Below are 14,776 nucleotides of genomic sequence, written 5' to 3' on the forward strand. Positions count from 1 at the left end.
CAGGTGGTGGGCTGGATTTGGCCATAGTTTGCCGACCCCTGTTCTAGAGGTTTAGGATGGTGGGTATTTCTAAATTGCAGAATAGCAGGGCAACTACAAGTTCTGGTGACAGATTTAATTCCATCCTAAGTCAAGTTAGTCCTCAGGTAAGACAACTTATGGCTGGGGGTCGTGGTCTTCGTTTCTTTTGCGTCACCTCAGAACCCGGCTAGCAGTGGAGAGAGGAGCAGAATCCAGTCTAGGAAGGAGCATCAGGGACAGTTAGAACACATGATCTGTGGCCACATATTTATGTTTGACAGTGCAAATAGCAAATACTTACATACTTTGAGGCTTAGAAACCAAAGGTCTAAGAAATCTATTACATCGTTTCTTCAACGAATGCTTATCTGTTTGGATTGAAGATAGCAAGCTACTCATATTCTCCTAAATGATGGACACTTCACACTTGAGCTATGACCTGGGAGAGCTATTATTATGTGGCTTCTCACATATTTTAATTTGGGTAATCAATCAGGATCCAACTGCCATGTTATGAATATAATAGTTAGGATTAATTCCACATTTTTAATGGTTAAGGAAGGGGGGCAGAGCAGGGATTTCTGTCTTTACAATCAAATAACTCAACATCAAGAAGCCTTGTGTAGGTCTGATAGAAGGTTCTTATTCTGGCCCTGCCTCTTATTATCCCTGGGACCTAGAGAAAATCACCTACCCCTCAGATCCTCAAGGGTCTTCATCTGTAAAACAGGCCAGTGCAATATTTGCCTGTAAACTTCATAGCATTTTGTGAGGCTCAAATGAGACTGTGGGTGGAAAAGCATTTGTAAAACACAAACAGCTTGTACTGATGTTATACAGAGTCTTTGAAATAATGGGTATCATAGATGGGTTTGGAGCTACAGAGAGAAAGTGTTACTGGAAGTTTCATTGGGGAGGACTTGAAATAAGTCCAGTCCAGTACAAGACATTCATAGTCTCTGGCAAATCATTTTAATGTCTTCATATTATGGCTTCCTCTTTGTGTAACCACTTAGGTTATTGAGCATGTATGTTGTGCCAGATACCAATGGACAACATATCTGAAAGCATGTTATCTAAGATGGTAGAAAATGTGAGTTTCTTGACACTACATGTTATTTCACAACTATCCTTAGGGTAACCCGATGAGATAGTAACCTTCCCATTTTACATCTAAAGAAACTGAAGTTAGTGTTCGGCAGTTAGTAGCTGATAGAACTGGATTCAAACTTCTAATTTTAGAGCATGTGTTATTTTCTGCCGCACCATACTTCCTGAGGAGGTCAATTCTTGTATTTGCATACACCACGAGAAAGCTAGGAAGACAACGCAGAGAACACACGGTGGGGAAGCCAGCTCTGTAAACAGCTGCAGTCCTCACCGCTGCTGCTCGGCCACGTTCTCGCGCTCTCGGCCAGGACCTGTGCATACTGCGCTCATTCTTGTTCTTCATTCCACAGGTGTCTGAAGAAATACCAATACGTTTGCTACCTCTTTGCCGTGGGACTAGATGGGCTCTGCTATCTCTGCCTCCCAATGCTTCAAAGTCTCCCTCTGCTCGTGCCTTTCTCGTGTACATTTGGCTACTTTGATGGTGCCTATGTGACTTTGATCCCAGTCGTGACCGCAGAAATAGTGGGGACCACCTCTTTGTCATCAGCGCTCGGGGTGGTGTACTTCCTTCATGCAGTGCCATACTTGGTGAGCCCACCCATTGCAGGTAAGTTTCCAGAGAGAACTCCCAGTCACCTCTTATTGTATGGATGTGAAAACGGTGAACTCACATACAGAAAATAAGAATTGGAAGTAAGTTGGGAAAGAGTAAAAGAGAAAGGGATGCAAGAGCCACCAAAACATCATGATCTGAACTACATTCTTGTTTTACAATCTTCCTCTCACTAAGTAGGGACCTTGGCCTACCTGGAAAGAACATGTCCCAAATTAGGGTCTTGGTTCCATTCCACAGTATTAATGGGAGCAACAGAATGGAGCAGCTGTTCAGACTTATAAATAAGTCAGGCCCATTCAGAAGGGAGTCTGGTGGGGAATACGGGATTTTAATAGGAGACAGTGGTGGTAAGGCTGAAATGGTAAGTGTGGGCGTTGGAGTGAAGTGTTGAGTGCCAGCCAGAGGACCTGGGACCCTGTATTCTTCAGAGGCTATGGTAGTATTACAGTTTTTGTGCCAAGGAGTAATATGATAAAGAGTATATTTTAGAAAATGTGATCTAGCAATTGATCTGGTTATTCAGGGGGAGAAGCAGTTAGGATTTCATTCTAATAGTTCAGGAGCAAACTGATAAAGGCCTGAACTAGGGCTGCTGCAGCAGAAATGAAAATGAGCTCTGGGACCAAGGCAGAAGTTTTATAAAAAAGAAAGAAAGAAAATCAACTGAATTTAGCATATGGGGGTGAAGGAGAGCAAGAAGTCCAAAATGACTTAGAAAATAATGGCATGGGTAAAAGAAATAAGGAAGTTGGAGAAAGTGACTTTGACAGAAAAGTAATGAATGTTTAGACATATTGAGATATCTGAAATACCCAATCGAATGACCAATAGAGCTGTTTAAGAATGAAATCTGAGCTTTAGAGGGAGGCCAGATTTGACATACAGATCTGGAAGTCATCAGATAAAGCATCTAGAATGTTTTGCAAACTCTAAACTGCTGCAGAAATGTAAAGGTTGATTAAACGAGTGATGGAATACATCTGCATTGCTTGTGTAAACCAGCATTGCACTGGGTGCTGTTGATACAGCAGCAAACAGGCTGCGACCTGTTCCTCCTTCCTGGAGTTCATGACCCAGACCAGTGTCTCTCAGACTTCGGTCCTGGGACCACCTGCATCAGAATCCCAGGGGCCCTTGTGAAAAATGCAGATTCCTTGACCCTCCCACTGCGATCTGAATCTTTGGGGGTGAGCTCCAGGAATCTACATTCTCAACCAACTTTCTTGTGATGGGCAAACTCAACTAGAGTGAGAATACCTAGTCCAGATTATTACCTGCCTAAATTAAAACCAAGAGAAGGAAGGTTTCTGAAGACGGGCCAAAGAGAAATGAGCCAAACATGTGCCTAGAAGAAAAAGGAAATTTTTTGAAGAAGGCAGGATTTCTACTTTGGTTGCTGTTGTGAATAGACGGTGTAGGGTTACTTCCAAACCCTAGCAGTTGCTAAAGCAGCAAACAAGGGGAAACTGGCTGTTTAATGGCTACAGATGAAAATTCTGGGTCAGTTTAAACTCCATGATATACGACGATATGTTTCGTCTTGTTTTTTGAAAACGGCCCCCCAAATATTCCCACATCCCCCCTTCATAGCCAGTTTTTGTGTTTACTAACCTTTGGAAGTAGTGTAATTCTGTTTAAAAGTCGTAGGATATACATGAAATTGGGATTCCTGGGTCCTTTTTTCAATCCACAGCCTTTATTTGGTAAATCAGACATTATACTCATTGCTAGGTATTAGGGGAGTAGAGTGTGAGTACTTATTGTAATACTTCTCTTATTTAATTAGAATGACTACTCTCTTCTCAGTCTCTTCTGTTTGCTGCTACAGAAATGCACAAGTCAATCACAAGATAACTAGAATATCTGATAGTACTTTGGATTGCAGGAAACTTTCTGGGGCTTATAACAATTTCTACATGCCTTTTTTGACTAATGGATTTGGGTGAGAGGAGACACCATATGCTTTTATGGTGCATTTTCTTGGCAATACTGTGTTTCCCTGAAAATAAGACCATGTCTTATATTAACTTTTGCTGTAAAAGACACATTAGGGCTTCTGTTCAGGGGCTGTCATCCTGAAAAATCATGCTAGGGCTTATTTTCCGGTTAGGTCTTATTTTCGGGGAAACACAGTATAAGTAAAGTTTGGAAGAATTAAACTTTTTAATCACAAAAAACAATTGCTTGCCAAGGTCTAATTTTACCTTATTGATTTTCTGATCATTGTGGCCCATATTTTGCATATCATATGCCCTGGTTCTTCTCAAAATTTAGAGCTGGAAGAGATGTTGAGATTAAGCTGCTGTAAGAAGAGATAAAAGGGGGAAAAAAAGCTGTGGTAACAGAATCATGTCTTCTGAAATTTGCATTTGCAACTTCTAAAATGGCCCAAAGTTCTGGTTTTCAAACTGGATGGGGTACAATGACTGTATCTAATTGAAAATTTAGATTCTGCTCTATCCAGAAGCATGTTATGTTACTGAAGATAGATAGTATGTGGGTGCTGCGAATACTACTAGCATTTTGTATGATTATTTTCTTTTAACAAACTAGATAGTTGAGCCTAAGATCAATAATTTGAATGGTGCTATTTTTATCTTTTCTACCCTATTTTAATGGGAGTAATAATAAATATTTATTTTTTTAATTACTAAGAATGTGACACTCTTTCAAACACTTTACATAATAACAACAGTCCACTTTAGTAGTTTCCCTAGAAAATAGAATGCATTTTTCAGTTGCCACACCATATTTTTAGGAGATCTGCTTTTTGTGTCAAGGTTATAATGGTGGTGCTAGCCATCTATTGTTATTATCCTTACAAATTATTGGATTTGAGAGTAGGTGAGTAATTAAATTCTCTACAATATAATTTTGCTGTTCCTTGTTACAGGATGGCTGGTAGATACGACTGGCAGCTACACTGCAGCATTTCTTCTCTGTGGATTTTCAATGATATTTAGTTCTGTGTTACTTGGCTTTGCTAGACTTGTGAAGAAGATGAAAAAAACCCAGCTGCAGTTCCCTGCTAAAGAATCTGATCCCAAGCTGCAGCTATGGGCCAATGGATTGGTGGCTTATTCTGTAGCAAGTGAATTAGATCAGAAAGACGAATCTGTGGCGATGGCAGTGCCTGGTTACAACCCCACGTGATCAGTGACTTTGAGCCTGGGAATCTGCAGGGCTGAGAGAGGTGGGGCCACTGGATTGTACATGTTTCTAAAACATTTTATTTTGGCAGGAGCATTGCCTCCCAAGGAAATTATTATTACTGTTTTGTTAACGTTGATGGGGGAAATAGCAAATAACAAAGCAAGCTGGACTGACTCAATTTCCTCATTTGAGACTTGTACTCATAATTGAACTCATGTTTTTCAGGCAATGAGCATCCTCTATGGAAAATGTTAGGACATAGCTGATATAATTAGCTGTAATTAGAGGAAATTTCAAGGCATGACCAAAGCAGATGACACTGGGCAGCAGCTTTTTTTTGAAACTCTGCCCTTCTATCTTCCCTTTTCAGTTAGAAGGTAAAGGGAAACATTGACATGTAGGTGTGTTTACTTTATGCTGTTTGGAGAAGGGGATCAGGTTGAGTGTGGTGGTGACAGGTGAAGATGCCAAACCTTTTTCGTAGAGGAGTTTCTCAGTAGGGTTTTAAAAGGGATTGTTGAAGAATCCTTCCAAAAGCAATGATTAATACAGAAAGCAAGTGACTGTCTTGTTTTTCCCCTTTCTTACTCCAACTAGCTCTTGCCTTTGGGTAGGCACCACTTTGAGAATCCAGAGAATCATGGAATGCCATCGTTGGAAATGATCTTAAAGGGTGGCTGATAAGAGCTATTTGAAATTGTGCACTGGAAACTGAAAGCTTTTTCCCTGAGACTGGGTCCCAGGCTCTCACTTCTGTTACTGTCACACACAATACTTTAAATTTCGCAGAACACACCAAGTTACAAGGGTGATTTCTACCTGCAAAGTTAACACCAACACTTCTAAAGAGAAGAAAACAAAACATCTCCTATTTAAATTGCAGACACATTCCTGTTAGGAACAGAAAATGTCGGCAGTATTCCAACTAGCCAGGACTTGAATTCTTGAATCAGCAGGTCTCTGGTGAGAGTTTTCTTCTCAGATCAGACATTTAGGTTTATCATTACAGAAAAACAGGACTTGGGGTTTTGCTTGAAAAATATTCTAGCGATATTCTAAAGGTAAGATTCCTTTCTCCCTGTGTTAGTTCTTGCTCTATTGTCCACTGCTCTTCATCTCTTTATGGATAATCATTAGAAACTTGGTGGACCTTTTCAGCTGAATGAGAAGGCTTCAGGGGTTAACCTCAGCATCATAGCACGCTCATAAAGTACAGGGCAGAGGGACCCCCGAGAACAGGAAGGTTAAGAAGGCTAGTGGTGTGATATTTTACATTTTATAGACCTCTTCTACATAACTTAAATCACTGGGTTAGAGCAGTTCACTAATTGCCAAGTCCTCTCCTTTCCAATGGTTTGGGATAATTTCTGAGTCTTCAGATTGAAGAGGGAGGGCATGCGAAGAGAAGAGAACTGCCAGATACCCCAGTCTATCTCCAACCATTTTAAGTCCACAGAATTATAATCTTGAATCCCAAATTATGTTGCCCTGTAAATAGGGACAAGTTATACAATTGAAAGGGGATATTAGTTAATTCACACATTTAAATCTGAACCTCAAGGAACTGTTTTGACCCTGAAGGCCATTTAATCCCCCCCCCCCCACCCCCAAAGGCCTCACAAATGTCCTGGCCCTGGGAACTGAGAAAAAAACACAGCAATGAGGAAGCTTCTATGTTGACTAAGCATGTTCAGCAAGAGTCTTTGCCTATAACTGGATTATTTCATAAAATTACATATTAATACATTGCTTTCAGAATGAAATACTGACTTGATTTGTTGGGAGAAACCTATAATATTTCATAGTTAGTTTCCAAAGAGAAATTTGAATGTTACCTGTTATATTTTTTCTTAGAGGATTTAGTTTTGAACCTATTTACTTCATCATTTTTAATTTTAAAACAATATTTGGAAAATATCTGTAAAAAGTCAAAGTTAAAAATGAAGTTATATGTGTTTGGCATAGCACTTTACACTGAATGTCATTTGTTGAATCTTCAAATCTAAAGATTTTTTTGAAATATAAATAGTTATATATATTATTATATATTTTTTTCCTAGTGATGATCACAGTAAAATTTTATTTATCTGGTTCTGAAATATAATTTCCCTAAAGTATGATAAATATTCATGAAAAATGAACATAGAGATCAGAGCTTTTATAAATTTGTATAAAATATTTGGGATGTTTTAACTTTAAACATGCATAAATTTGTATTTTGCTTTCCTTTTTGGAGCAGCATTTTTAGAAAGCCAGTAGGAAAATGTAGATCTTAGAGACTATCATTGTCATCTACACAAAATTTCACTGTTAAGTTTCCATGTGCTTATATTGTTTATTTCAAAATGAAAGAATTCATGGGAATGATGTGTTTTGTGGAATCAAGAATAAAATTGTGGTGGGGTAATTCTAAATCTTAAATATTTCTTTATGTCACTGCAAGCTCTACTCTGAAATTGAACAGAAAGCAAAGGAAACTAACTTCTGTAGACACACTGGACCATTGGGCCTCTTTTTCAGATTGTGATTTCATGAATAGATCAGATATTTATGCGAATATTTTCTTATTTCAAGAGCTTAATAAAATGAATTTACAGTTGTGTTTGGAAACACATTTTTCCCCTGCATGAGGGGTTTGGATTGGATGGTGAGTGGGCCTGTCTAGATCACGCTAAAATGTAGCCGGCATAGAAAGATGTGGTAAGTAATCAAATAATTTACAAAAACCAAAGCTATGTATTGGGTCCTTCCAATGTGTTAGTTACTATGCCAAGCACTTCCTATGCATTGTCTTATTTAGTCCCCATAATAACCTAAGTTATCACTATTCTATAGATGTGGAAACTGAGGCACCAGGTCCCAAAGCTGTGACTCACAGGCCACTGCACTCCAGTGCCTCTAGTGAAATCCTGTAAAACTAGGAAGCTGTCTGACGCTGGAGCCTGCCTCCTTCCCTTTGCATCCACTCACATCGTCTTATGTGGGTTCAAGAAGTCATTTGGAAACAGACCCTCCTTTGAGCAGATAAAATCCTTTGGATTATGCTTGTATCTTCCAATTAGTATAGACGGGAAGATTCTAGGTTGGAAATTTCCTAGAGTTTTCCCAAGAGTCTGATTCTATCGAGACCACTACTTCCAGTCTAAGTGACTGAATTTGCTGTCTATGGATCTGGGCTTCTCTTAGGGAACATTTGTGTGGAGGGAGTAGGGAAAAGGTTGGGGAGCACACTTTGGCACAAAGGGGAGTTCCACCTTCCACATTATCAAAGTCAGCTTTCTCAGTCAGGAGCTGACTTCTTTCTGAAGTGCCTGCGCCATTGCCCAGTGATGGTGAAGATGATAATGTCAATTTGGCCCTCATCTTCCTGGTCCCAATATATATAGTTCTGAAGTTGTTGAAATGAAATAGATTGAATTCAAGGTAGACATCTGAGTTTCTTTTCTCATATTTCAACGTTTGAGTCTTGTCTTTGTTTAAAACTCCACCCAACAACAGATTTTTTATACCTGTGGCCAACGCTGCCTGCTACCTCATTGAGGCCTGAATGTAAATATGATGCAACTGTGTTTAACCCACACAGGCAGGCTTAATTTAAATAGCTCTGTTGTGCTCAAATTGAGTGCAGGGCACTGTTCACGCATGGAAGCCCTGAACACTGGGAAAAGATGGAGCATATGTGCCTCGTGCATGAAAAGATGGAGTTACAGTTATAGGCACCACACAAGCTGTTTTTGCTTCACAAAAACTTTATGCTAGGGTTTGGCTAGGAGTAGGTAAACTCCCCGGCTAGAGTCTTTTGCCCAGTCCTATGGCTGGCCTCTAACTCATAGGACATTAGTGAAAATTAGACAGGATGCTGGCAAACACTTTTAAGAGGGGCTGAGAGGAGATAATCATCCGACAACTACTTACTGAGTACCTCTTTGGAACCTGCCATGTTATATATGGTGGGGAATTCAAAATACACATAACATCCCTTCCATGTCTCAAGTTTATTGCCTAATTGGCAAATTGAAACTAACGCAGGTGAGAAAAACACCAAGATGTTATTAAATGCTAAGAGCACTCCATATCCTGGGGGTTAGGAGAGGAAGAAACCATTATGGGCTGGAGAAATTTGAGGAGGTTCCAAGGAACAGAGTCCCAGAGAGCAGTTTCCAGGTTCTCGGCCTCACGTGGAAAGGTGCTGGCTTGGTTATTAGATGGCCATCAGCTGTAATTAGATGGCCATCCACTCTGGCTGGGTGGCCATCAGCTGTTACCGGTTAGCCATTAGCCACTAATATAACTGCTGGGGTTACGCTGAGCGGGGATGGGGGGTGAGGGGTGGGGACAGGCAGGCAGGCAGGTAGGCAGGCAGAGAAGCTGATGGTGAATTGCAGCTAACAAGTGCGGTTAGCAAGTGGGGTTGGTTGGCAGAGAAGTGGACGCAGATTGCACATCGTCTGGAGCCTGCTTCCTGTGTCTCCAACCCAGCCGCCAGCGAGACTCTAGTGGTATGAACCCCCCATCCATGGCTCCGGTGGTGTTCCTTTTTGGCCTCACCACGTCCTGCGTTCTTATGCTGGGAATGGGACCAGAGACCCCGCATGACACCAGGTATGGGATTGAATGGGTTGGAATCAGCCGCTATGCTTTTCAGGGGAAGAAGCTGGGAATAAGGGAAACGAATGTGGCACAGCAGCTTTATGTGGCTGCCTGAGGTTCTGGAAGATACGTAAGTTTAATGCAGAACAAAACACAAATTGACACTGATAAATGTTCTGGTGAGGGGACTCATAAGGGTGTCTGGGACTTTTGCGGCTGCACTTGGCTTCTCTAAATTGAAAACAAATTTTTAGGGCATGGTGCTATACTTCAATATTAACCTCTCAACTCTGAAAAGGGATCATCTGTCTGTTTTCCTTTTTAAAATTTATTTAAATATAGTTGGTATACAATCTTATGTTGATTATATTAGTTCCAGGTATAGATTACAGTCATTTGACATTTTCACACCTGACAATGAGATCACCGCACTAACTCTAGTAATCATCTGTCATCGTGTAAACTTACTACAATATTATCGATTATATTTCCCTTCCCCTTTCCACCCATCCCCACACACCTTCCCTTCTGGTAACCACCCCTTTGGTCTCTGTTTCTATGAGTTTTGTTTTGTTTAGTTTTTAGATACCACATATAAGTGAAAACATATGGTATTTGTCTACACTTAGGTTGCTTCCATATCTTGGCTATTACAAATAGTGCTGCAATTAACTAAGGGGTGCAGATATGTTTTCGAATTAGTATTTTTGTGGGTGTTTTTGATTTTTTGTGTTTTGGATAAATACCCAGAAGTGGAATTGCTGGGTTGGATGGTATATCTATTTTTAGGTTTTTGTGGGTTCTCCAGACTGTTTTCCATAGGGGCTGCACTAGTTTGCAGTCCCACCAACAGTACATAAGGGCTCCCTTTTCTCCACATTCTCGCCAACACGTGTTATTTGTTGACTCTTTGATAACAGCCATTCTGACTGGTGTGCAGTGGTATCTCACTGTGGTTTAGACTTCCACTTCCCTGATGATTAGTGAATTTTCTTAAAGGGTCTAGAGCTTCGGAAAAGTTTTTTCCTTTTTTCATTTTTTATTGACATGTTATGCGGCACTGCCATCTGCTGGAATTAGGGAGTCTACCTCCCCAAAGTTGGTGATGCCTCCAATTACAGTTCAACTGGACAAGGCAGCCTTTGAACAAATATTATTGTTTTCTGCCCTTCTTGTCCCCAGTCCTGCTCATTACCCCATTCCACATTTATCCTCTTGCAAGTACAAATAGAGGGATAAGGATGCTTTGTGGGGTTTTTCAGCATTTTGATTGCTCAGGTCATTTCTCTATGTGGAATATCAAAGTTAACATGAGAATGATTTTGGTTGACTTGACTATGGATAACCATTGGTGAAATTTAATGTAAAAAAATTTTTTTTGAGTCTCTGCATTCCTTAGGATTTCAGATTGCCATCCTGGGTCCTATTCTTTTTTTTCACCCTCTTTCTTCCGCCTCCCCCACGCACCTACCCCAGTTCAAGCCGTTGTTTCTCAGTCTAGTTGTGTAGGACACAGCTCCCTGGCCCAGGCTGGTATTATGAGCCTCGTGCTCCCCCCAGCTGAGGCAGTTGGTCACCAGTTGTCGGTCGCTAGTCATCGGTCGGTCACTCACAGCAGCTCAGGGCAGCTCTCTCCAGCTGCCAGCCACTCACGCTGGCTGCCAGCCGCTCATGGCAGCGCACAGTAGCCCACGGCAGCTCACACCAGCACTCAGTAGCCCACTGCAGCAGCCCACGGAAGCTCACGTCAACCTCCGGCTGCTCACGGCAGCACAGCTCCAGGGAGACCTGTTGTTCACAATCTTAGCCATAGAGGGCGCAGCTCACTGGCCCATGTGGGAATCTAACGGGCGACCTTGGCATTAGGAGCACGGTGCTCCAACCACCTGAGCCACCAAGCCAGCCCCTGGGTCCCATTCTTGGTCCCCTACTAATGTGTTAATTGATTTGATATGAGCCGATAAAGGATTAAGTTAAAGTGTAACACACAGAATTTCAAACACATATCAAAATTCAAATTTTGAGAAATGTGGAAACCAAATGATATAGGGGAGTATATTTTGTGTCAATTTGGAAGCATAAAACATCATGTTATTATACTATACACAGATTATGACTGATTAAGTGATTGAATTTACTTTAAAATGTGTAATTCATGTGAAGTTGTGAGGAATACTATTTATTTATAACAACAGTTCCTTTAAAAGGAAAGTATATCATGTTAAAATGAAAGACCCTTTTGTTGAACTAAGTAGCTTGATGAAATTGGTTATGCATAGGTGGGTCTGTGACAAAGTATGAGAAGACGTAAAGAGAGCTGAATTACTGTTTAAAGAAAATGGAGGAATTGGTTCTCATTTCAGAGGGAGAAGCGTACAGATAGGGAAAGGTAAGGCTTAGAATCATGGAAAGAGGCAGGAACATCAAGGGATATTTGAGCGTATTTTTTCTTTCTTTCTCCATTCCTCTTTCCTTTTTTTTTTCTTCTTTCTCTCTCCCCCATTTTCTCCTATTCTTTCTCTCTCTCAAAACAAACAAACAAACCCAGGGATTATCTGATATTAAGTTTTAAGTTGTAGAGTCTTCTTTCCTGAAATCTTCTCAGTAAAGGGTTTTTATACACAAATTACTTCTAAGTGATTTTTATTTGGGGGGTTTTGTTTTTGTTGTTGTTTGTTTTGGTGAGATTGAAGCATAAAGTTGCTGGAGTTCACGTGGTGTAGAAAAGGGGAAGCTTGTGAAGAGAGGTGAAGCTACTCTTCAACTAATTCATATTCAGTGGAATTAGGGGCTCAGAGGCACTTTCCAAAGTCCCTGACTTGGAGGTTCAAGGTAAACCCAGGGGAGGTGAAGTAAGTGACCGAGCCTACTGCTGGCAGTTACATGTGGTAAGCATTCTTCTTCCTCACCTTGTGTTGCTCTCCACACTGCGTGAAGATTCTGATTCTGGTTGGTGTGTGCATGGGAGATGTATCCTTCCTCTTAAGGACAAAGAACCGGGTGTCCGGGCTTCTAATTGTTTACTGGTTCTTCAGCCTTCCAAAATAGGTTTGAGGAATATATTCCAAATCTCTGATTTCTCACATCCAATTCTTGAGACAAGCCCCTCTCTTAGACTGAGTCCCTTGATTTCTTAGGCCATTCTCTCCAGGGGTTTCAGAGCAGCTTTAATCCCAGCATCAAGGGGCAGCTGATGTGGACAACTGGTTCTCTTTCACAATTTCTTCCAGTGAAATTGTGGGACTCTGTGTAAAACAGTGTTGGGTGCCCTACGATTGCAGGATATCTCAACTCAGTGTGACCCTTTGTAGCATTCCCCTACAGTCTCTATAAAGATTGGTCTTATCTTTCCGTATCCTTCATTCCAAATTTTAATACTATTTAGAAAATACTGAGGAGTGACATCAGAAACATGGCGGGGTGAGGGTGCGCTTTGAAATCTCCCCTGGAAGTTACAACAAATTGAGCAGCTATAATTCAACAAAGGATTCCCTACACAACATACAAACACATCTGAGATCTGTGCATCAAAACATATGAAGGTGGGCAAATCAGGTGAGCAAGGGAGGAGGGAAGGGAGAAGTGTAGAGACACGGGCCACGGGGCCACAGGAGGCAGCAGCCCCAAGAGAGGAAAGGATTCAGGCTGCCGGTGCACTTCCTGTGGCCGACAATCCTGCCTGAGAGATCAGCATATAATACCCTATAGTGATCAGGGCAGAGAACAAATGCAGAAGGGTGAGAACTGCAGGTTAGGTCTTCACTGCCAGGCGGAAAACAAAGACATGTCACCTGGCCACCTCCCAAACTCTCCCCCAGCTTGCCTCCCCCCACCCTCCCAGTGTTAAAAGCGGGCTCCAAACAAAACTGTACCAGTGTCAGATTAACAAACAGAGTATTTACAGCCACGAGAATTGGAGAGACATTCTTGGAGCAGCAGACACAGTGTGGCTAATTCTGGTGACAGGGAAGGAGCTGTATGGGTGCGACAGCTGTGAGCTAGAAGTCCCTATTGCTGGGAGCCACAAACACACCTGCCACCTCTCCCAGGATACCCTGCTCCCCCTTTTCTGGGCTGATCCCTGCAGGGACAACCAGGGCTGCTGAGCAGGCTGCAGGGGCAGCACTGGGGTTTCAGAGGCTCAGAACCCCATCATGCACCACATGCTCCCATGGGGGCAGTGCCCTGAGACCAAGGCAACCTGAATACAGATGAAAAGCCCACCTTCCATGAAACCTCCCATTGTGCAAGAAACCAGAATAATGCAAGAGAAAATAAAATGTTCCACCAGCACCTACTGGAAAGCAAAAGAAAGACATCTTCCTATCAACCTGCTGCAGAATTCTCTCCTGTAGATGCCCAGGAAGAGAAATAATAATTCATTAATTGCTAAGAATAACCCAGGTAACAAGGCAGCTCAGAAAGAAAATGAAAAATCTCCAGAAAATGAACTTAAAAGACATGGAAATATGTAATTTAAATGATCGAGAATTCAAGATTGTAGTTCTGAAAAAACTTAATGAGATGCAAGAAAAATCAGGCAGTTTAATGGACTCAGAAATAAAATCAATGAACAAAATGAATATTTTACCAAAGAGATTGAAATTTTAAATAAGAACCAAATAGAAATTTTAGAGATGAAGAATTCAATAAAAGAAGTGAAGAATGAAATAGCCAGCTTAGGAAATAAAGCTGACCAGATGGAGGAAAGAATTAGTGATATCGAAGATAGAAATCTGGAAATGACATGAAAGAAGAAAGAGACCTGAGAGGTAAAAGAAATGAAAGACCTGTACAAGAACTTTCTGACTCCATCAGAAAGAACAATATAAGAATAATGGGTATACCAGAAAGAAAAGAGAAGGAGAAGGGAACAGAGTCTATTCAAACAGTCAACAAGAACTTCCCAAACCTATGGAAAGAACTGGATCCTTGAATCCAAGAAGCAAACAGAACACCTAATTACCTCAATCCCACTACGCCTTCTCCAAGGCACATTGTATTGATACTGTTAAAAATTAATGACAAAGAAAGAATTCTCAAGGCAGCCAGGGAAAAGAAGACAGTAACCTATAAAGGAAAGCCCATTAGATTATCATCAGATTTCTCAGCAGAAACTCTACAAGCCAGGAGGGAGTGGAACCAAATATCCAAACTATTGAAAGAAATTACCAGACAAGAAGAAGGATAGCAAAGTTATCCTTTAGATGTGAAGGAGGAATAAAGACCTTCCCAGACATACAGAGGGAATTTTCTAACACACGACATGCATTACAGGAAATA

At 41.1% G+C, this 14,776-nt stretch overlaps 1 protein-coding gene across 7 annotated transcripts in view; it reads left to right on the forward strand.

Moving 5' to 3' along the window:
• SLC16A12 (solute carrier family 16 member 12) overlaps positions 1–14,776 on the forward strand; it is a 185,119-nt gene that overhangs the window by 80,347 nt on the left and 89,996 nt on the right. For 6 of the 7 annotated variants that reach the window (XM_088791967.1, XM_088791969.1, XM_019739039.3 and 3 more), the window contains 2 exons: positions 1,482–1,741; positions 4,644–7,503. In XM_088791967.1, coding sequence (XP_088648093.1) covers positions 1,482–1,741; positions 4,644–4,903 — 520 coding nt within the window. In that variant the 3' untranslated portion in view covers positions 4,904–7,503. Of the gene's footprint in view, positions 1–1,481; positions 1,742–4,643; positions 7,504–14,776 lie in introns of those variants that run through there. The other variant, XM_074339409.2, reaches the window with a different exon arrangement.

This window comes from Rhinolophus sinicus, chromosome 15 (assembly GCF_057876585.1).
Source record: "Rhinolophus sinicus isolate RSI-liver-muscle chromosome 15, RSI-T2T, whole genome shotgun sequence".
Classification (NCBI taxonomy): domain Eukaryota; kingdom Metazoa; phylum Chordata; class Mammalia; order Chiroptera; family Rhinolophidae; genus Rhinolophus; species Rhinolophus sinicus.